At 42.0% G+C, this 23,977-nt stretch overlaps 1 protein-coding gene across 3 annotated transcripts; it reads right to left on the bottom strand.

Annotated features, from left to right (window-relative positions):
• Window positions 1–1,488: 1,488 nt before the first annotated feature.
• On the bottom strand, window positions 1,489–23,977 carry TTC33 (tetratricopeptide repeat domain 33). 3 transcript variants are annotated; one of them, XM_059694877.1, is made up of 6 exons: window positions 23,838–23,952; window positions 20,209–20,236; window positions 17,647–17,868; window positions 6,885–6,966; window positions 5,093–5,224; window positions 1,489–2,929 (listed from the first exon to the last, which is right to left on the bottom strand). In XM_059694877.1, the coding sequence occupies exons 3-6, from the start codon at window positions 17,865–17,867 to the stop codon at window positions 2,576–2,578; spliced, it is 789 nt and encodes a 262-aa protein (XP_059550860.1). In that variant the 5' UTR covers window position 17,868; window positions 20,209–20,236; window positions 23,838–23,952; the 3' UTR covers window positions 1,489–2,575. The 3 variants fall into 3 exon arrangements, with proteins under 3 accessions (XP_059550860.1, XP_059550859.1, XP_059550861.1); XM_059694876.1 differs by lacking the exon at window positions 20,209–20,236 and having other exon boundaries at window positions 23,838–23,977; XM_059694878.1 differs by lacking the exons at window positions 20,209–20,236; window positions 23,838–23,952 and adding an exon at window positions 22,551–22,651.

Here is a 23,977-nt window from a genome sequence, read left to right as displayed (position 1 = left end):
TGTTTCAGGAAGTATATTAAACATCTTTATATCCTACCATGAATATCAATTGTTTTTCCTTCAGACTCAAAAGAATTTATTTCAGTCAGTTTAGTAAATGTCAGCATTTCAGTATTCACCTCCCTATAAAATAATGTTTGCCATTTTCTCTTCATGCACAAAAGAGTGTTAGCTAAGCATCTTTTGGGGCCTGGAGAAATGAGCTGCCTTTCTTTCTCCATAATTCAGGATTTCTCTTCCTCCTCCATCTCATGTGTAAACCATCCTACGTCCTTTATGTGAGTGAGAAGGAGACGAACCTGGCCTACAGACGTCACTTCAAAGGGAACACAGATTCTTCAGCAGCATCTAGTGGCAACCTGCACCCCATCCTGGCTCTTGTCTCTTCTGGATCATCCCCCAACTGATGACCATCTGTCCTATACTATCAAAAGTAGTGACTCCTCACTTTCAGATAAAAAAAATCGCAAAGAAGTTCTCCTCCTTTCTTAAGATCAGGAAAAACTGAGGTTAAATATCTCCAAACTAATTCCACCTCTTCATAGAAAAAGCTAGCATTTACCAAGTACTTCATATGCAACTTAACATACAAAGTGCTTTACATATTTCATTTTCACATAAGAAAGAAAAAACCTAATTTTCCAAAAGCTAACAACACAAAATAATAGGCAAATCTTTAAAATTCAGAAAAAAGTGACTTATTCACCAATTATATAATAAACAAATACCCATTAACTCAAAACAACATACCAACTTCTCTAGACACCCAACTACCCACCCTTTGAGAATATTTTTCATAAAATAAAATATAATTGATATTTGTTTTTTGGATCATTCTAAAATTAACCTCTCCAACCAGAAATAAATTTCTAATATAACTTTGGGGGGAAATGTAATACCTTTCAAGGCAAGTGCTGACTTCTCAGACTCTGAAAAAAAAAAAGAGGTAAACATTCTACTAAAAGAAAACCTTAAATCATCTCAGAAAAATAGAAACCAGTACTTACATGCATCCAACAAATGCTTAACAGAAGATTTCTTCAAACAGAGTAACTTACTTTCATCTCCACCAAGGATAAACGTAATTTCACACCAATAAAGCTTCCTGAGGGTCAGAAGTAACAGTGCCCAGCAGCTCTATGTAACTGTACTACAACGGGTGTGCTATAAAAATAACAGTTCACATTAGCAATGACAATACTGATTTGGGGCTATAACTGTGTTGTTTCAATGAACTACTGCTTCAATATACCTTTCTCTATTCACAAGATCCTATCACAAATCACATTTCAGTCTCCATGTGTGCTGTGCCTAAGTTTATTAACTCATTGGATTTCTAATAACATCACTACGTTTGTTTTCTTTTTAGAAAGATATAATTTAGTTATTTAAAATTGTGGTTATTTCTCATTTTACTGAGCAGTTCCGAACAAGTTATCTAGAAAAAGAATTCCAAAGCATCAGTTGAACAGATAAGCAAAAGATAAGTTATTTTCAAGGTTTTTAAGCTTTTATTCTTTTTTTATTTTTTTAATGTTTTTATTGATTTTTAGAGTGAGAGGAAAAGAGAGGGAGAAGGGAGAGATAGAAACATTGATCGGCTGCCTCCTGCACACCCTTCTGGGGATCAAGCCCACAACCTGGGCATGTGCTTGACTGGGAACCAAACCAGCAACCTCTTGGTGCATGGGAGAACACTCAACCAACTCAGCTACACCGACCAGGACAAGGTTTTTAAGCTTTTAAAAATAAAAATAAAGGAAATACTGCTTTTGACTAGGACAACATTGCCGTACAATTTATGATAAAGCTATAAGAGCCATTCATTTAGATAATGCACATCTCAAAAATGGCTCGCTTGTGTTAAGGACTGGTTACTTTAACAATTAAAAAATTAAAACCATCATTCTGACAATGTATCAGTAATTCCCACATCCATAAAATACTGAAGGTGGCAACTATCATGGTGATAGTAATTTTAAAGTCAAAACAAGCATAAATCCGATGTAAGAGTCTCTACAGAAAATGTCCGGAACACACACAGTTGCATGCATTTCCAGCTGAACTTGCAAAGAATTTACCTATAACCAAATGACAATTTTGAAAGAAACATGAACATCAAAACACTCAAGCTTCATGACGAAGTTACTCTAATAAAACAAGAAAAATAGAGGAGTGAACAGTAATAGCAGTATATTTTTTTGGAGGGAGAGAAATCACCCACTTCCTTGTCATAAAAAAGTCAATATTTTAATAACACTGGCCATCAAGTTATTCACTACTGGAGCATTCACTTCCAAGTTCTGTCTTTAAAATGTATTCACTCATACATTTGGATTAAGTTTATTCATCAAAAACCATTGTAGTCAGAATTCTAATCTTAAGTTTAAATCATAACTTATCAAAGCAGAGTCCAAACACTCTATAATAATCCTACCCTTTAGTTTGTATATGCCTCATCTGAAAATCTGATTTTACAAACAGGAGTGTGACCCTGTTTCTCCAGAGTAAATGCCTGTTTGCCTAAAACTTTGTGGCAATCAAACAGGTGGATTCAAGGAGCTCCTGCTAAGCTTCATCGGGCTTTGATAAAAACAGAGCCATCGGGGGCCGTGGCCCCATCTTCCTTCTCACTTACAGTCTCCACGGTCCCAGAAGCGGACACAATAACCATGGTTTTATTATCTGAAACCGGCTTTTGTTTCTCAGCAATAGCTGCGCAAACAGCAACAATCTCGTCACTTTCAAAGTCATAGTCGGGAATGGACTTGGGTGAGACATGTGTGACTTCCGCTGGTGCTTCATTTTTTTTAATCCTCTGGGCTACCTTTTGCTGCTCCTGGAGCTTTCTTGCCCAAGAAAGGTCTTCTTTCCATATTTCAGGGTTCATTGGATAGATATGAAGGGCTACTTGAAAACTTCGAATTGCCTAGGGAAAGAAAAGGCCAGGTTTTTCTGCTTGCATTGTTTTAAAAAAAAAAAAATGAATGTGTTTAGCATAATCCACAATATCTGCATGTATATATATATAAAATATAGTATATAGATGTAAAAATGGAAGTTAGGGCGGTGCCCTAACCATGGATGATGACTATGAAGAAAAAAACAAAGGTTATAAAACTGTGAAAGGGATTGACAAATTGCTGATGAGGATTAAAAGTCCATCAAAATAGAGGTACTGATATTATAGCTCAAAACAAGGCAAACACATTTTCAGCTTCTGCAGATCAGCTAATACATGAATCCAGTGATTTCCAGGGCTAAATCAGGGTCAGGAAGGTACCAGAAACCCACAACGCTAAAGCCAAGAGTTTAGATCACAGTAATGCTAACATGCACTGAGTGTCACGGGAGATCAAGGCAGACGCTGCATAACGACAAATGGTCGACTCCCCATAATTATATAACACTTATCAAAACATACGCACCCAACATCAGAACACCTGTGTATATAAAGTCAACACGGACAGAACTGAAGGGAGGAACATCAATAAGGAAACAGAAGATTTGAGCAACGGACCACACAGACCTACACAGAGCCTTTCACCCAACAGCAGCAGAACAGACATCTTGGCAAGTACACATGGAACATTTTCTAGGACAGAAAACATGTTATACCACAAAACAAGTCTTAACAAATTTAAAAAGGCATGCCAACCATCTTTTCCGGCCAAAATGGAATAAACTACAAATCAATAGCAAAAGGATAATGGGAAAATTCACAAATATGCAGACATTAACGCACTCTTGAACAATCAGTAAGTTCAAAAAGAAATCAAAGAGAAATTAAGAAAGATCTTGACACAAATGAAAATAAAAATACACTAAAATTATGAGATGCAGCAAAAGCAGAAAAGGGAAGTTTATAGCACTAAATGCCTGTTAAAAAAGAACAATCTCAAGTAAAAAAAAAAACCCAAAAACACCTACCTTTACACCTCAAAAAATTAGAAAATGAAGAACCAAGCCTATATTCATTTTCCAACATATACACCCAATTCTATATAAAAATATAAATAATTACTTATAGAGATCTACCAACTATTGACTTTTAATTTATTATCCGTTCCATTTAACTATGTATTTTCTTATGTTTATATATGTGGGTGGGGCAAAGTAGATTTATAGTTGTGAGTGCACAAAATAGTTTATTCTTGTATTATTATTTATTAATTATTGTATTATTTTTCATACAAATAACTATAAACCTACTTTTGCCCACCCCTGTAATAAGAATTGTTATGTCAGAAATTTTAGCTTGCTTTCAATATATTTTTTATAGTATCCCTTCATTATGACATTGAGTAATTTTTAACCATTCCAGTCTTTCAAAAGAACAGGTTAAGTTTACATAAATATTACAAATTTAGAATTTTTTCAAATAGAGCCCTACAAAACATTAAAGGAGGACAAAATAAGTTTTAATTCCTCCAAGAACTTCACAATATAATGGGCAAAACCACATAAATAGAAAAAAATAAAACAGTTAAACAATGAGTACTCTTATTTAAAAAAACTTAAAATTTTGCCCTGGCCAGATGGCTCAGTTGGTTAGAGTGTCATCCCATACACCAAAAGGCTGCAGGTTCAATTTTCAGTCAGGGCATAGACCTAGGTTTCGGTTTCGATCCTGGTCAGGATGCGTTCAGGCTATGTGAAATTTTTTTATTAACTTTCATGATTCAAATTACCTGAAAAATATTCTGACCCTGATTGAATTGGTGTTTATGATGTAAATAACAGTAATAACTCTGACCTGTGTTTGTGGTTTAATACCTTTAAGGGTTGGCTATTTATTTTTTGCATAGATTTGATAAATGACTAACGTTTGGGTTGAGCTGATCAAAACATGTCAAAATAAAATTTTAGCATCATAGCCCTGGCCAGTGTGGCTCAGTTGGTTGGAAGTTGTCCAGTGCACCAAAAAGTTGCCGGTTCAATTCCCGGTCAGCCGATCCATGTTTCTCCATCACATCTCTCCCTCTCCCTTCCTTTCTCTTTAAAATTCAATTTAAAAAATCTTGAAAAATAAATAAGTAAATATTAAGAAAACAGAATGTTAGCATTATAATCAGATATCAGACTTCCTTACCAACACTATCTCTCCTAATCCAAGCTGAGCACGCCCCAGAGTTTGCCAAGACTCCCACGAATGTGGATTTCTCTGCACAGCCATTTCTGCTGCGTGAACTGCAGGGAACATTTCATGAAGTGACATTAGGACCTATAGTCAAACAAAGAAACAAAACCTGTCAGTAATATTCATAAACTAGCAAACTACTAATAAATAACCATACATAAGTAACTCTTTCCATTTTTAAAAACATATTTTCAGTCTGGTAAACATAGTATTTCAGTGGTTTTGACTCCTCCACTGCCATTCAGGGTCAGGAATCACATTCTTCTTCCTTCTCCTGAAAAACTATAAAAATGTAAACCATTCCCTTTCCAATAATTGAACACTGTTGTCCATCAGTCAAAACCATGCAGTCATACTCTCGCCATGGTAGCTCAGAACTATTTGATCTCTCAATTCCACTTCTATTTATTCCACTTACAATGTGGATTTTAGGGTATCCCAGGTGTTCAACCACTCACCCTAACCCCAGTGAACACCTTCCTGCTATAAAAGCCATGCAAACATTCCACAGGCCTCCCCACAACTGGGTTCTTCACACCACACATCAGAAAAACCAGGGCATTCCTGAACCCTTCACCTTTATATATATATATAAAAAGGGCTGCATATTATCAATAATCTTGGGGACCACATGCATTTCACAAAATTTGTGAAACAATCATCATTATCAAGTTCCAAATTAAACAACTCATTTCATACAATTCACCACAAATCCTGCCTTTAATATGTATATACAGATTCAAGATTGAAAATGACTTATCTAGCCCGGCCAGAGTGGCTCAGTGGTTGAGGACTGACCCATGAACCAAGAGGTCACTGGTTGGATTCCCAGTAAGAGCACACACCCACCTGGGTTGCGGGCTCAATCCCCAGTAGCGTGCGTGCAGGAGGCAGCCAACTGATGTTTCTCTCTCATTGATGTTTCTCTCTCTCTCTATCCCTCTCCCTTTTCCTCCCCCTCCCCCTCAATCAATAAAAACACTTTTTAAAAAAAGAAAATTATTTATCCAAATGATGGTCCTCATACCACTTTTATTTAGTAGACATAATTTAGGTAAACTAAATTATGTAGATAAACTAAAGTAGATAAACTAAAATCACAGCTGATAAAGAATGTACCCTATGTTTGAGCTCATCATCAGGAAAGATGTTAGGCACATGGATGAAGGTGGCATTGCAACTATTTCCTGCCAAAAATATGATCAATGCTTTGAGATTTGAAGTTCTCTTAGATAATTTAATCCAAGTGCTCAGAGGTTTTCTTTATAAACTTTCCCACAAAATATTAAAAATGTATTTTTAAGTACAAATGGTATTTTTAAACTATTAATAAATTGAGCCTATTCTGACATTTTGTTAAGGACTAGGCCATTTTTCAGAGAAATATCATCTAGAATCCAATCCACTATAAGAAAGTTATTGCAAAATCCACTACACTTAATTTCCAAGGAAAGCAAACACATTTCATTTATTTACGAGATTACCAGAGACTTTTTAAAAGATGCCCATCTGCTCATATCATAGTTAGGTTGAAATAGCAGTTAACTCCATTATGAAGGTAAACAAATTTCTAATTTGATACATAAGAAAAAGTCATAAAAAATATCGTAACAATGTCTCCCCAAATAAACTGTATTTTAGTAGTAAAAAGAAAACAGCAGGAAATGCTATTTTGGTTCATCAAGCTCATCAAACAAACACAGTGCAATTTCACAATGAAAGTGACCTTCTTCATAGCCCTTACCTGTGACTTCATCTCATATAGGGTAGCATCATCTGGGGTTAACTGCAGTGCTTCATCCCACTTCTGAATCGCCTCTCGATATCTGTGGTTGTTAAAGTTACATTTATATCATATTTCTAATGAGTCCTTGAGAGCACATGACCAAATTTAAAAACCAGATACTAAGGAATAATTATTTATCAAGCAATATCTCTATTCAAGAACTGATAGCACTGATGTTACAAAAAGTAGGAAAATTTAAGAGATAAAGGGAAAGGAGACCAAAAGAAAAAAAAAAGCAAAATACAAATAAAAAAGATTTTGAAAAGCTTTCTCCAAGATTTTATTCCCTGGGCTGAGCAATCACCACAAAAATTTCTCTTTTTCTCATCAACCTCAATGTCGGCACATGTTGTCAGTCATTTTAGATGTCTTACAGAGAACTTTCCTGAGGACTTTACAATCCAGGTGCAGCCCTGGGCTCTAGACTGCAGCCGCCTAGCTGACAGACGGCAAGACGCTGCCGGGAATTGTGTACAGACCCTTCCGTGTTCAGTGGCCTTGCCTATGAGGCCTGTGAACACAGAAGCACTGTCCTGTCCGTCACTATGAACACAGGCACGTGGATAAGATGTGGGCTGAATAAATGAAGCAAGTATGGAGGTCACTTCCGCCACACCTTTCACTGATGTTCTCTTCATCACGTCTCTGTTGAGCTCCAAAGCCATGTAGTCAACTAGCATCTCCATCTAGATGGCCCCAAAACATCTCAAACTCCACGCGCCCAAAACTGACCTCTGCACACTCCAGGCCAAACCTGCAGCAGCACAGAAGCACTCTTCCTTTCTAAAGGAATGAGCAAGGCCTACATGTTAGCCAAAGCAGTCATCTTCACAGCATCCTTCACGAAAGTTAACTCATGTATACTTGAGTATTTCCAGGAGGAGAAAGTTTTAATTACCAGAACATTTTTCATTGTACCTTTCTGTCTTGTACCTTTCGCCCAATGCTACTGGTTCTGGTTTCTAGAGCTAAATAGAAAATATATAGTCCACCAGTTTTCATTCCTGGCTACATACAGAATGATCTATGGAGATTATGGAGGAAAAATACACACACACACACACACACACACACACACACACACACACAAGCTGGTCCCTGCCTCAGATCAATTAAAACAGAAATTCTCAGAGTAGGACTCAGGCATCTGTATTTTTCCAAAGTCCCCAGCTAATGCTAATAAAAACCAGGGGGGATGAGCCGATTTTAATATCTCTCATAGTACATTAAGCCCCATCATGTTCTATCTTCTCTTGAATCAGTTCTTGTTGCCTATTTTCCAGTTCCCTCATGTCCTCTGTATGTGTTCTTGAGTATAATTCCCTCCCCAGCATGAGAAGATCCAAACCAAACATGACTAAAAATGTACTGATTTGTAAGCAAGGGGCAGAGAACGGGGAAAAAAAAAAAAAAAAAACAGAGGCAGAATTTGGCAGAAAATACAAAGTCTAAGAACATAAACAAAAGTACATTCTCTCTGTATTCACCTGCTATAGAATAGTTCCTTTATTAGGAAGTAACACAAATGGGCAACACCATTTCCAGGGTCTGATGCCACCTGGGCACATGCAAATGGGCGACAGCCAGCTGAGAATCAGTCTGCCACGGCCAGCAGCGATGAGGGCCCCGGAGGGAGCGAGCTTTGCTCAGCCTGCCTCACCGGCCACTGTAGGTGTGACAGTGGCCGCTGTTATCTCGCAGCAGCAGGCCGTGTGTGACGAAGCTGAAGACTCACCCCACCACGGCTGGTGGTCCATGCAGCACAACCGAATGTGCAGAGACGGCTGCCAGATCTACTGCAGGGACCACTATGTGCAAAACCTTTGTAAGGGACAAAGATAGAACAATCTTCCTTCTAAATTTTAGAAATAAACTGTAAATAAATGTTTATGAGGGAAAAATTCTCTAGAGGCGAAAAACAGATGATAAATGTGACAGGAATATTACCATTTTTAAAATTATCATTTATGAAGTAACAGATGCAGGCAAGACCATCAATGGGTGCTTCCCTTCTCCTGGCCTACAAGTAAAGGGTAACACCACTTGCAGGTCATGGGACACTTGGCACCTAATACACCAACCGTCTCCCTTATTGTGCTCTCACAGAGCATGATGCAGATACGCTCCACAGAGGACCTACTAACTCGACTTCAGTTTGGAACACTCTGAGCAGGCACAGCCCTACTGCAGCTGTTGGATAGGAGGCATTAAAAGATAAAAACGTGGTTTAGAGTCACTATGGTTAATAAGTGACCCAAGTCTGATTCAGCCAGTTTATAGGCAACCTTCACAGGATCCAACTGAACAGCACAAGGAAGGAAGCCAAGGAACAGCCCAGGGCTGCACAAGGGCCGGGGAAGATAACACCTCCATGAGGCACGGGCCAGCTGGTGACCAGGCCAGGCAGTGAGATAGCACACTCATCCACCAGATACAAGTATCAGTGTTTAGCTACTTTGTTCCTAATTAAATTTCTCATTTACTATCGTTTCGAGTTTAATGAGCTCTATAGTTATCAGCTTATTCACTTCATAAATATTTATTGAGCACCTCCTCTGGGCCAGGTAGGAGTCTAAGAACTGAGGATGCAGCATTCAACAAGATATAAAGGGGCCTGAAGGTGGAACAGGTGGAAGAGGGTAAAGGGGGGATAAATGGTGACGGAAGGAGACTTAACTCTCTGAGTGCTGAACACACAATACAATATACAGATGATGTATTAGAACATTGTACATTTCGAACCTGTAATTGTATTAACCAATTTCACCCCAATAAATTCAATTTTAAAATTTTTTTAAAAAGATATAAATGGACCTTACTCTTCTAGATCTTACATTCTAGAACATCTGCATGTGTAGAGAAAAAGACAACAAACACAAGTTAGAATCTGATAAATGCCATGATGAAAAGCAACTGGAGTGACGTGGTAGGTAGTGACCGGGTGGCCACTCAGAACGCATGGTCAGGAAAGGTCTCTACGCAGACACGTGAGCCGAGATCTGAATGTGAAAAAGTCCTCAGCCAACTGGAGATCTGCAGAAAGTTCATTCCAGACAAAGGACAGAAGGAGCCCAAGGCAGGACTAAACACCCGTGTCCTAAGGAAAAGAAAGAACACCAGTCTGGCTATAGCAGGAGGAAGGGGAGGGAAAGTAGCCACGGCCACAATCATGTAGGGACCAGCAGGCCAGTGGTTATGAGACGGGTTTCACTCTATGTGTGATGGGGGCCCCGGGGAGAATGGACCGTGGGGGAGTGAGAATGAGCACAGGAGACCAGTGAGGAAGCTACACGAGGAGTCATCTAGGTAAGAGATGACCGCAGACTAGACAAGGTGAAAACAGAGGGGAAGTTAAAGAGAGTTAGACTACATTGAAAAACAGGTCAACTCAACATGGACTGGATTTGGAAGCGAGAAAAAGAAAAAAAAAGAAAAAGGAAAGGAATCCAAGATGGTGTCTTAGTTTGGGTTGCCTGGGAAAGGGAGTCTGAGGCCTAAGGTAGGATCCCAGGGAAGCCAGAGTGAGGGAGAAAAAGAGAAGTGAGGCAGGAAGGCGGGAGAATAAATACAAGGTGTATGATAAGCTGGCAAAGGCTTCAAAAACCAACCCTGATGATCGCTTTTCCTGTAGAACTTCCTCGGAGAGACTGATGAACCGTGCGTCTTGGAAGCAGCCCGGTGGTGGAAGAAGGAAAAGCTCTGCCTGCCTCCCGTCGTCGAAGTCTTCCCCACAAGCTTTAACCCACCTACTCTTGGTGTGCGATCCGTCCCCCCAGAGGGTCCACCGGTCCAGCTGGCCAGCATCGAGGTCTTTCATTGTCAGTTAGCACCACACGTGGGGCTCTTTGGTCTGTGAGGACAGCAGCTGCCGGGGCCTGATGGTCTCAAAGGCAGGGAGCTGGGGTGACTGGGGAAGATGAGCTCTGGTCAGCACAGAAGCCAGCAGAGTTGACTGCTGGCGTTTGGGCTTCCGTTACTAGGTACAGGGTGGGGCCTTTCACTGACATAGCCAAGACCAGAAAGGAGCAGATGTTTGGGAGAAAAATCAAGAGTTCTGCTCTGTACATGTTACATTTCAGATACTAACTAGACACCCAAGTGGGTATAAAGCCAGCATCAAACATTAGAAAGTCCAGGACTCAGGTGGGAAGACTAGAGATGGTGCTGAGAGCAGGAGGCCATGGACGTTTAAGAAGGCAAAGACTGTATTTGGAAAGGACAAGAAGCACTTTCTAAACACTGTTGCCCACCAATATTCAGAAAATGAGCAAAAGAAAAGACCAAGCAAAGAAAATGAAGGTGTGGACGTTGAAACAAGGACAGGCACGACAGTGCTGTGGTTAGGGAGCAGTGTGTTTAGGAAGGGAGGGGTCAGCTGTGCTGGGCCGTGTGAGGCACAGTAAATGAGAACAGAGATATCTCTCTGTAAGAGCGGGTCAGCGGATGAGTGGGGACAGAAATCTGAGTGGAATGGACTGAGAGAATAATCCATCAAGCAATGGAGTTTGTGGAGAAGGAAAGCGGAGAAATTGTAGGGCATATAAGTCAAGGGAAGCTTTTGTTCTTTATTTTAATCCTCACCAGAGGATATTTTTTCCATTGATCTTTAGAGAGTGAAAGGGAGGGATGAGGGAGAGGGAGAGGGAGAAAGAGAAACATCGATGTGAAAGTGACACATCGACAGTTTGCCTCCCACACATGCCCTAACCAGAGCCAGGGATCAAAACTGCAACCGAGGTACATGCCCTTGACCAGAATGGAACCTGAGACCCTTCAGTCCGGGCAGAAGTTGGGGTGGGTGTGGGGTTGGGGAGGTGGTGCTCTAAGCACTGAGAAAACCAAAGCTTTTAAATGGATGCTGTTAGATTATGCTTGTATCCCAGTGAGAAGGAGCCAAGAGAGAGGAACAAATGACATCAAGATGAAGATCACTGTCATGAGATACAGCCACGCTGGCACTCAGACCATGTGGGTTACATGGCCAAGTCACCCTCGAGTTCACTTTGATGGGTATACTTTTCTAGACGAGACAAGTTCATGGTAAATTCTAATTCTAGTCCTGCTTCACACACATACGCACTAATACTCAAAGAAAAAATAGACGACTTAGCCACACAATCAAATATCACCATCTAGTGGTTGAAACCATAAAAGCCAACATATCAAAGTTAGGACACACTATAACTACTGAGAAGGTATATCCTAGTTAGTAATAATTCTAGAAAAACAATGTCTGAACAACATCTTACAAAAAACATTAACACTACATGAAATATACCAATCATGCATAACATCCTAAAATATAATATCTGAAGTACAGGTACTGAGGGTGCTGGGTGCCAGGTGGCATGCTCAGCTTTTGTATGCACTTGCTCTTTAGTCCCCCAGGGGCTAGGAGATAAATCTCTCCATTGTGCACCTGAGGAAACTGGAAACCGAAACTTAAAAAACCAGTAAACTGCCAAGTTTGTGCAGGTAGAAATGATAAAGCTAGGATCGGAACAGAGGTAAAATAACTTCACAATCCACATGCAAGTACTAGCAGGGGCTGAGCTTTATTTGTAAAATTTAACTTCACTATTTCTGCTTCTATTATTTTCTACTTATTTTCAACCAAGTTTAATATTCTCTTAGATATTTTAAACGATTATTTATACTTATTTTTGGCATAGAATCACCAAACTGCTCAATTCCCCTAGATGCCTTTAATTCTGTTTAGTTATTTCCTAAAGCTATGTGTACACTATTCTAAAACAAATACTAATGAGCAAAAAAACTTACTGATCTCATTGTCCTTCATTTAAATAGAGCATCTAATCCAGCTGATTTTAATGAAATGACTCAATGTTTTGACACACAAGCAAAAAACAAGAGTTATTTTGTTTATCGACAAAGTTGATATCCCTCCTCGGCACAGGAAACTCAGAGGGAATACCATGGCAATAACTTAAGAGCTTTTCCCTTCCACTCATTAGTGTGGTCCAGAGAAAAAGGCAAAAACAACAACGTTAATGAACTTTGAACAGACATTTGCAGGAATTTCTAAAGATGTTTTATGGGTGTTCTGAAAGTGATTTCATAAGTGTGGGAAATTTACACTTAGTTTTCTTCTGACTAAGAACAGAGTGATCAATCTCACCAAGTTATAAAAGATAAAAAATCTTTGTGCCTAAAATACCACAAATGAGAATTCACAATCTAACATTAGGCTGTTAAGCTGCTAACTGTCCTTGATTGCTATTTATTTTCTACCATTCTTTCCCAATTTGAGGTACTGATATATTAGAGCTTAAGCAACATTTTATGTTTTATATTAAAACATATTAATACAAGATTACACCCAGAATGAAAAATAGCAACAGACCTAGAAACTAAACTGTTTGCTTTTTTAACTTTGACTCATTTATGACAAAAATGATAAACAAATCTTCTAACCACCCTTAACAATTAGGAAAAATAAAAAAGAACAGAAAAACAAAGAAAAGACCTAGTACTTGCTCAGCACTACTGCTTTTAATTTCTCGGACTCTTCATTACCACATAGCAGACAGCAGTCACAAGCACGGGGCCTAGTTTTAGATCTCTGGATGGTCTGGGAGTAGTCTGTCCGACCAATAACCTGCTCGGAGACTATTCCTGCTCATCACACATATGTCTTCAAAAAATTGTATCTTAAGGGCAAATAAACCAACAGTCCTCATGATGTCAAGTGTACTTTTCCTAGTATATTTCCTTCACCAAAGATAAATGTTTCAAGATTTTTATAAAAATATGGCTTTCAGAAAATATTACACACAGCAAACAGACCGGCACAGGCATATCTTTCAGAGGCTGCACTAATAACCTGTCATTTACCTCCAATATGCGGCAGTGGAGAGCACAAACGTTACATGAAGTTTTCTTACCTAAAATGTTTAATCAGAATCTAAATCAAACCTCAACCCAACTTTCCGTTTACAAGAAATGCATGAGATAGGAACATGGCAAGGAAACAATCGAACAGAAAATTGGTCTGGACTCTTCAAAATGTCAGTGTCATATAGGGGATAAAAATAGGGGGCCAAGGAGACACTAAAGAGATACAATAACCAAATGCAAGCGGTGGACTTTGTTTGGATCCTAATTTACCAAAAAAAAAAAAAAAAATTATTTAAAGTTGAATTAGGTGAAAGTTGGAGAAATCTAAATGTGGACTAGGTATCAGATTACAGTTCATTTTCATAGGTTTGACAGCTCTTGTGTTTGGTGAAAGACCATCCTTACACTTAGAAGAAGCATGCTGAATTAGGACCCAGGGGTCATAATGCCTGCAACTTACTTTCAAATAAATCAGCAAAAAAATTCTGATAAACAGTTAAGTGTATATATGTGCATAGGAAGATAAATAAAGCAATTATTAAGAGTTTCTTAATCTAATGTAAAGTACATAGAAAATATAGTCAATAATTTTATATAATAAAAGCCTAGGTGGCATCATACCCTCGCGCGACAGCCTGGCCTGACATCGCCGCACACACAGCAGAGGCGGTGCCTGGTGGCCACTGAGTCCCACAGCTATATACGGCACAGAAGGGACCGGTCCCGCGTCTCCATCTCCTCTGCCTTGCACCGGGAGGAGGTGGGTTCTGGCAGAGGAGGCGGGTCTCGGCAGGGAAGGGCAGTTGTGGGCAATCAGGCCGACAGGGGAGGGTAGTTGTGGGTGATCAGACCAGCAGGGGAGCAGTTAGGGGGCAATCAGGCTGGCAGGCAGAAGCGGTTAGGGGCAATCAGGTAAGTAGGCAGGCAGACAGACAGGCAGGCAGGCAAGCGATTAGGAGCCAGCGGTCCCAGATTGTGAGAGGGGTCCCAGATTAGAGAGGGTGCAGGCTGGCTGAGGGACATCCTCTGCCCCGTGCATGAATTTCGTGCACCGGGCCTCTAGTATTGTAATAACTATGTATGGTGCCAGCTCGGTAATTGAAGTATTGGGGGGATCACTTTGTAAAGTATATGATAGTCTAGCCCTATGGTCGGTAAACTGTGGCCCTCGAGCCACATGAGGCTCTTTGGCCCCATGAGTGTGGCTCTTCCTAAGCCTTAGAAGTACCCTAATTAAGTTAATAATATAGTTTAAGTTTAAAAAATTTGCCTCTCAAAAGAAATTTCAATCATTGTACTGTTGATATTTGGCTCTGACTAATGGGTTTGCCGACCACTGGTCTAGCCACTATGCTATGCACCTGAAACTAATTCAAAAAATACTGAATGTAAAATTTAATTTAAAAATTAAATTAAGCTTGGCCGGTGTTGCTCATTGGTTGAGTGTCAATCTATGAAGCAGAAGGTCACAGTTCGATTCCCAGTCAGGTCACATGCCAGGGTTGTGGGCTCAATCCCCAGTATGGCGCATGAGAAAGATCAATGATTCGCTCTCATCAGTGATGTTTCTATCTCTCTCCCTCTCCCTTCCTCTCTGAAATCAATAAAAATATATTTTTTAAAATTAAATTTTAAAAAAATAACATTTTGAGTCTAGTCAGAGCAATATGGGAGATTCAACTATTCTTTCAACTTTAACATAGATTTGAAATTTTTAAAAATAAAAAAGTCCTTCTGCACTCCTAGGTTATAGAGATACCTTTGTATATTTTCTTTTATTCACACTAAGATTTTTGATTCCTCTGGAGTTCATTCTGTATGTGGTATGAGATATAGATCCTTTTTTCTTCTTCTATACAAAGTTCCAGCTTTCTCTACACAACCTATTAAACAATGTGTCCTTTCCCCACTGATCTGTGGAAGAATGAATTTTGGTTCCACTGAAAGAGCTAAGCAGAAGAAGGGGAAAAGGAATAAGAAAAGTAGGAGAAACAGCAAAGGGGAAAGAAAAAAAGGTACATATAAGTAAAGTATAAGAGTTTAGATGAGGAAGGGCTATGAATAAATGAAACTATTATGAAACTCCATATTTACTAAAGTATATAAGAAGTCCATCGGAAAAAATAACTGAGCACCTATTACATATTTATACACACACACACACACACACACACACCCTCAAAGTTATTCAGGAAAACGTCTAATTTATCTGGTCCACCATATCAGAGAGAACATTTCCAGGAATTACACCATCTGCTACCAACCAGTAAGTTGGATTACATTTTATTGAGTTTTTACTCTATATTTTTTTTTATATATTTTTTTTAAAAAAAATATTTTTATTGATTTCAGAGAAAAGAAAAGGAGGGAGACAGAATCATCAATCAGCTGCCCCCGACACAGCCCCTACCCAGGAATGTGCCTGGGATCCGACCGTGACCTCCTGGTTCATAAGTCAATGCTCACCCACTGAGCCACGACCAGAGCCTTTACTCTACTTTAGACAGAACAGAAAGGCTGGCAGAGCAGAGACATTTTAAGAATCTTGAAGGCTTTTTTACAAACTTTCAGATTCCATGGGAAGTGTTTCAAGGTGACTTTAAAACCTATTTCTTTAATTTAGCACCTAGATCAGATTTTAAAACATAAACTTAGCCCTAATCGGTTTGGCTTAGTGGATAGAGCGTTGGCCTATGGACTGAAGGGTCCCAGGCTCGATTCTGGTCAAGGGCATGTACCTTGGTTGCAGGCACATCCCCAGTAGGGAGAGTGCAGGAGGCAGCTGATCGATGTTTCTCTCTCATCCATGTTTCTAACTCTCTATCCCTCTCCCTTCCTCTCTGTGGAAAATCAATAAAATATATTTTAAAAAATAAAACATAAACTTATAGAATTCATAACTCTTCATCCCACTACTGACAGCAGATCAGAAAACGTAAATGTTCTAAAGCAGTGATTCTCAACCTTCTGGCCCTTTGAATACAGTTCCTCATGTTGTGACCCAACCATAAAATTATTTTCGTTGCTACTTCATAACTATAATGTTGCTGCTGTTATGAATCGTAATGTAAATATCTGATATGCAGAATGGTCTTAGGTGACCCCTATGAAAGGGTCGTTCGACCGCCAAAAGGTTCACGACCCACAGATTGAGAACCGCTGTTCTAAAGGGAAACCCGAAAACAGTGGTTGGCAAACTGAGGCTCCCGAGCCACATGGGGCTCTTTGACCCCTTGAGTGTGGCTCTTCCACAAAATACCACGTGCAGGCGCACACGTACAGTGTGACTGAAACTTCGTGGCCCATGCGAAGAAGTCGGTTTTCGGCCTGGGCAAGTCTATTTTGAAGAAGTGGCGTTAGAAGTGAGGGGTGTCGGTTGGGCGACGGGAGACGCAGTGCAGGCGGCCACGGGATACGCAGCGCGGGGGAGGCGTGCGATTCATGCACGAGGTGAGTGAGCCAGTCAGTCAGCAGTCTCATTGTGCAGTGGTTAGTGCTAGTCGCGTCCACAAATCGAGCGCGGGTGTCAGAAGTACCTACTCGAAGCATAAAGTTACCTGTATTTTTCCAACCAGCTGCAAATCCTACAGGTATTTTTGTCATCAATTTAAGAATTGTAATTCTTTTGTGTTGGTGGCTTTATTATTATAAAATGAAACATTTTTTTAGGTGCCCTGTTTGAGATGGCTACAAAGAAGAAGCAAAGAAAAACAGAAGATGAAAACCGTGAATTTAAAGTTGAATGTACCTACCTACATAGTTTAAGTTTAAAAAATTTGGCTCTCAAAAAAAATTTCAAACGTACTGTTGATATTTGGCTCTGTTGACTAATGAGTTTGCCGACCACTGCCCTAACACATACCTTTTATTTTCAGCCAGGCTGGCTCCTTCGTCCTTCAGCTGCTTGCTTTTCCTGGCACAGCCTTCCAGGAGACTTTCTTTCCTGCGTTTGGTGGCATGGAGCCCGTTCCCTTCATCACCCTCAACTGCATCCTTTTCATCGGCAGCTTCAGCTTCAAACTGCTGGGAAGTGACCTTTGAGACCTTCTCACCAATTTTCCTCTTCCATCCGAAGGAAGCCATTCTGGAAAATCACAAAAAACAGCTTTAAATGTCAAACTTGGCCCTTTATAGACATATTCCAAATAAGTGAAGAAGGAATAAAGGAATAACAGAATCAGACTATCATCATTTTCTTAATTTTTTAATTTCAGAGAGGAAGGGAGAAGGAGCAAGAGATAGAAATATCAATGATGAGAGAGAGTCGCTGACTGGCTGCCTTCTGCATGTCCCCCTGGGGACCGAGCCCACAACCTGGACAGGCCCTGACTGGGAATAGAACTGTAACCTCCTGGTTCATGAGTTGATGCTCAACCACTGAGCCACACCGGCTGGGCGACTATCACCATTTCTTAACTCCTAATTAATTAAACAGTGGTCCTCAGAAATAATCATCAAGTAACATCAGGAAAGACAAGTGGACATTATGCATCGCCTGATGGAAGGGACACACCAGCCATGATATATTCTTAACTAGAAATAATCCTAAATCATATCAGCCTATCTACACTAATAAAAGAGAAACATGGTAATTGGCATACGACCGCTACCCTTTTCATTGGCTAATCAGCGAGATATGCAAATTAACTGTCAGCCAAGATGGCGGCCAGTAGCCAGGAAGCTTGAAACTAACATGAGGCTTGCTTGCTTCAGTCACGGAGGAAACCAACGTTCCCCGCCTGCGGCTGCAGGCCTCTGAGCTGGCAGTTTCAAACATTGTAACAAATACCGCCGGACTTCAGCCAGCAGATTCGCAACATTGTATGCAAAGGCCAGAAACCTACTTTCAGGAGCGGAAGCACTGGAGCCAAGCCTCAAGGTAAAGCTGGCCCAGAATAAAAAAAAAAAAAAAAGGAAAAAAGGAGCGGTTGGGAGCTTCAGTCACTCCCAGCCTGAAAACAGCCCTCAGCCCCTCACCCAGACTAGCCAGTCACCCCAGTGGGGACCCCCACCCTGATCCAGGACACCCTTCAGGGCAAACGAGCCGGCCCCACCCATGCACCAGGCCTCTATCCTATATAGTAAAAGGGTAATATGCCTCCTGGCACCAGGATCAGCGGAGCCGAGAGGCCTCCCAGCACCGGGATCAGCGGAGCCGCGAGGCCTCCCAGCACCGGGATCAGCGTGACAGGGGGCAGCGCCCAAACACCCTGATCGGCCCTGCTCTGTGTGTGACAGGGCGCGGCACCCCAACCCCCGCCCCCGGGCCCTGCCCTGTGTGTGACAGGGTAGAGCCATAACCTCCCCATCGGCCCTGCCCTGAGTGTGAGAGTGGCGGCGCCCCAACCCCCTGATCGGCCCTGCTCTGTGGGTGATAGAGGGTGGCACCCCAACCCACTGATCCACCCTGCTCTGTGTGTGACAGGGGACAGTGCCCCAACTCCCCTATCGGACCTACTCTGTGAGTGACAGGGGGGAGCTCCTCAACCCCCTGATGGGCCCTGCTCTGTGCGTGACAGGAGGGAGCTCCCCAACCCCCTGATGGGCCCTGCTCTGTGCATGACAGGGTACGGAGCCCCAACCCCCATGATGGGCCCTGCTCTGTGTGTGACGGGGGCAGCGCCCCAACCCCCGGATTGGCCCTGCTCTGTGCGTGACAGGGGGTGGTGCCGCAACCTCCCCATCGACCCTGCCTTGAGTGTGACAGGGGGCGGTGCCCCAACCCCCCAATTGGCCCTACCCTGAGCGTGACTGAGGGTGGCATCGCAACCTCCCAATCCGCCCTGCTCTGTGCATGATAGGGGGTGGCGCCCCAACTCCCCAATCAGCCCTGCTCTGAGCCCGACCAGGGGCTGCACCTAGGGATTGGGCCTGCCCTCTGCCACCCGGGAGCAGGCCTAAGCCAGCAGGTCGTTATCTCCCGAGGGGTCCCAGACTGCTAGAGGGCACAGGCCGGGCTGAGGGACCCCCCCTTCCCCCCCAGTGCACAAATTTTTGTGCACCGGGCCTCTAGTAGTTTATAAAAAACATGGGATCTGGATGAGCATGCACAATAACATGACAGAGAAACAGACAGCAAAAACATAAAAATAAAGCTAGTTTCTTCAAGAAATAAACTGCCAGGGGTGCCCTAACTGGTTTGGCTCAGTGGATAGAGCATCGGCCTGAGGACTGCAAGGTCCCAGGTTCGATTCCAGTCAAGGGCATGTACCTTGGTTGTGGGCACATCCCCAGTAGGGGGTGTGCAGGAGGCAGCTGATCGATGTTTCTCTCTCATCGATGTTTCTAACTCTCTATCCCTCTCCCTTCTTCTCTATGAAAAATCAATAAAATACATATTTTTTTAAAAACTGCCAGGGGTGAAAGGAGGAGAGAAAGGTGGGAGGTAACCTCTAGATTAAGAGAGACGAAAAGACATACTAACCAAATAGAATTTGTGGATCTTGTTAGCTCTAGGTTCAAACAAGGCAATGGGGAGGAAAAAGGGGAAATCAGAACACTGATTTGGTATTTGATGACATTAAGAAATAACTAATTATTTTTTAGGTATGATAAATAGTATTATGATTACATTTATTTAAAAACCCTTATATTATAGGCATACATAATAAACTATTTCACATGAAATTATAAGCTACCTAGGAACTGTTTCAATGTAGCCAGTGAGGGTATGGGTGCAGTAGAGGAGAAATACAGATGAAAAGATTGCTGAGCTGACAGTTGAGGAAGTTAGGTGATGAGAACATAAGATCCTTTATACTTTTCTCTCCTTTCATAAATGTTTGAAATTTTCCATAGTAAAAAGTTTTTCAAAGATTCATTTGGCAAATTCACAGTGGGTGAATCAAAAAGATAACATATGTTAAGTTTTTTTGTAAATCTGCAAGGATATATAAAAATAAAGGATAAGAAAGAATAAAAGGATAATTGATGAAACAAAGTTAAAGGAAAGCCCAGAAGAATTAAACGAATATTTATTTAGAGAAGGGATTTACTGAGGGATCCAAGAACTCTTTACTAATTATACGGATGTGCTTAAAAATACTGAGAAACCTCTAAATTTTTCATATCAATTTTTATGTGCCTGTTTGTGTGTGCATTCTTAAAGGAATCTATGACCCCAAAGAGATTATGATCAACTGACTGATCAACTTGAGAGATAGGAAAAGCGATGAACCAGAAGTCTTCATAAAACTATCCAAGAATGGGCACTGTGGGAATAAGAAATGAAATAGTAAGTTCTAGAAGATACCACGGTCTTCACATCTGCGGCGCATGGCTGAAGTAAAGTATAAGTAGTCACTAGAAGGAAAGGGATAGAAAAAGTGAGGCCCTTTACATGGAAAGGCCCAAGATATTGGCAGAAATTGAAGGGGTAAGAGAATTGTGTGTTACATGCCTAAGTTCTTAATGAATATGCGTCAGTGCCAGTAAGTTATAGCAATCAAGAAACCTGTAGAATCAGGTTTCAGCTATGTTTGCAACAGTTCACAGTTCAATAAATATTGACTGAGTTTAGCAGATTTCTTTTTTTTTTAAAGAAATGTACAGGTTGATAAGGGTTAACCAAATGCCCGGGTTGTAGGCTCAATCTCCAGTCGGGGGCATGCAGGAGGCAGCCGATCAATTATTTTCTCATCATCATCGATGTTTCTATCTCTCTCTCCCTCTAAGATCAATAAAAATATACTTTTTTTAAAAAAAGAAAGAAGTCTCGTGTGTATGACTGTCTCTAAAGGTGACTAGAATGAGGATGACTTAGTTTTCTGGTTTCAAGTTTCCAAATGCAACTTTGTGAGGCATTCTTTTAATGGGTGGGAACCTTATTAATACTGATGGATATCTGCTGTGGTTACTAAAGGCAAATTACATTATAATTCATTGGTCAGATCTGTAGATTACTGGGAGCAGGGTTTAGAGTGGGAGGAAAGGAAAAAAGGACAGACCTATATGAATTTTTTTTTTAATTAATTCTTCAGCCCAGCTGGTGTGGCTCAGTGGTGGAGCGTCAACCCATGAACCAAGAGGTCACCAGATCAATTCCCAGTCAGGGCACATGCCTGGCTTTGTGGGCTCCATCTCCAGTAGGGGGCATGCAGTAGGCAGCCGATCAATGATGCCTCTCTCTCATCGATGTTTCTCTCTATCCCTCTCCATTCCTCTCTCTAAAAGTCAATAAATATATATTTTTTAAAAGTTAATACTTCATTTAGACTCCCATTACCACCCCCCACCCCCATCCTCCTACTGAAGACAGGTATTGGTCAAGGCCCCAGTGGTGGTTCTCAACCAGGAATAAAGAAGCCACACACCCTGCTGCCTCAGGGGTTTCTGCCATTCTCCTCCATAAATCCTGTAAGATCCCAACAGACCAGAAGCTAGGGAGGTCAGGACACACTGCGGTTTTAGGCGTATCAACAGCCTGATGACCCCTATCAACTGACAAGTTTAGCCTTGCAGAGGGGGACAAGAATACATTCCTCTCAGACAAGAACTAATATTGAATGAAAAGTTTAGGCAAGTTCAGAAGTAGAGGGAAAAGGAAATGACAAATTTCATACCCCCCAAGCTTCACATTTTTTTTCAGAGAAACAGAAGGCTGGTCCTCTGCTCCAAGCAAAAGGAAAAGAGATGAACCTGAGCCAGGAGAACAAAAAAGACCTGAAACAGCCACTAGGAAGAACAGACACAGCAACAATAAGGGCTGAGTAAAGACGCCACAAAGCATCAAGGGTGCCCAGAGGTTAAAAAGTGCAGATCTCTTACCAACACCGTGGTAAGCTTTGTGTTTTCTCCACAATTGTCTGGACACCCAAGATAAAGTTAATTACAATACAGGATAAGTGCTAGAAGAGAGCAGACAAAGGATGCCATGATGTCAGAGAATATGAATAGGTAGGCTTAAAAGAAGGGTGAGTCCCAGGACGGATGCAACACACTGTCTGCCTTGGAAAATGTAACCCTCCGAGTTGATTTGGGTATCTTAAAGAGTACGAGTTTCCCGTTCTAAGGCTATCTGAACATTAAATTAAAACTTACTATACAGAAAGCTTTCTTAAATCTGTAGTTACATTTCCCACCAGGATAAAAAAACAAAACAAAACACATCACATAGTAGGTACATCATAATCAAGTGGGTTTCTGTTAAACTCACGAAACCACATAAATTCATTTTATGCAGAATTATACTTAACTAGAGGCCCGGTGTGCAAAATTCATGCACGGTTAGGGTCCTTAGGCCTGGCTGGCAATCAGGGCCAATCTGTGGGGTGACAGACAGGGCAATGGGGGGGGTGGGGGGGGCTGGGAAGAGGGGCCTTGCTGGCACCTGCCTTGGCTGGCCTGGGGCCTGCGGGCTGGGGGCAGCTCCTGTGTTGAGCATCTTCCCCCCTGGTGGTCAGTGTGTGTCATAGCGACCAATCGTCCCACCTGTCTTCTGCTGGTCGATTTGCATATTAGGCTTTTATTATATAGGATTTATGCCATGAAAATTCTAAACAGCAACGCTGTGTTCCCAGCTCTTTCGCTGGCGCAGGTCCCTGCAGCCGCCCTGGGTTCCCCTGGGGCCGGGCAGACCCCAGCCCGCGCTGGGGAGGCCGGTCCCTGCCCTGTCGGGGATGCGACACCCCAGGCCGGAACCGCAGGAACACGGGCAGGAAATGGAAACAGACGCTTCCCGAACCGGGATGCACCCGGCGATGAGGCGGTCCAGAAACCAGGTGCCCGAAAATGTCACCGCGAGGCTGAAACCAGCATTAGCGGCTTCCCTTCGTTCTTCACCATTTAAATGTGAGAAATTCATCGAAGCTGCCCGGCACGTCCCCGCGAGCTCCCGGCCTCGGGTCCCGCTCCTCCCGCCGCTCGGGGAAGGTCAAAGCCGCGCACACCGGCCGGCGGGCGAGGGCCGCCCTGGCGCCGCTGCAGGGGAGGGCCCGACTCCCAGCCCTGCCCGCCCCTGGGCACCAGCCTTGGCGTCCCGGCTTCGCCACAGCCCGTGGAGCCTCAGCTCCCCCTTCGGAAGCTCCCTTCTCGCGCAACCACAGACCCACTCGCCTGCTTTTGCTGCTCTTCCTCCGGTTCCCAGCACCGACGAGGGAGCCAGTTACTTGAGCACCACTGCCCTGCTCCCGTGTTTACATTCCGCTTGCCCTTTGCCCACAGGAAGCGGAAATCACCAGGCCCGACCTCCGACC

Source organism: Myotis daubentonii, chromosome 4, assembly GCF_963259705.1.
Source record: "Myotis daubentonii chromosome 4, mMyoDau2.1, whole genome shotgun sequence".
NCBI lineage: Eukaryota > Metazoa > Chordata > Mammalia > Chiroptera > Vespertilionidae > Myotis > Myotis daubentonii.
Note: the sequence above shows the minus strand (reverse complement) of the source record. Positions and strands in the feature narration are given on the sequence as shown.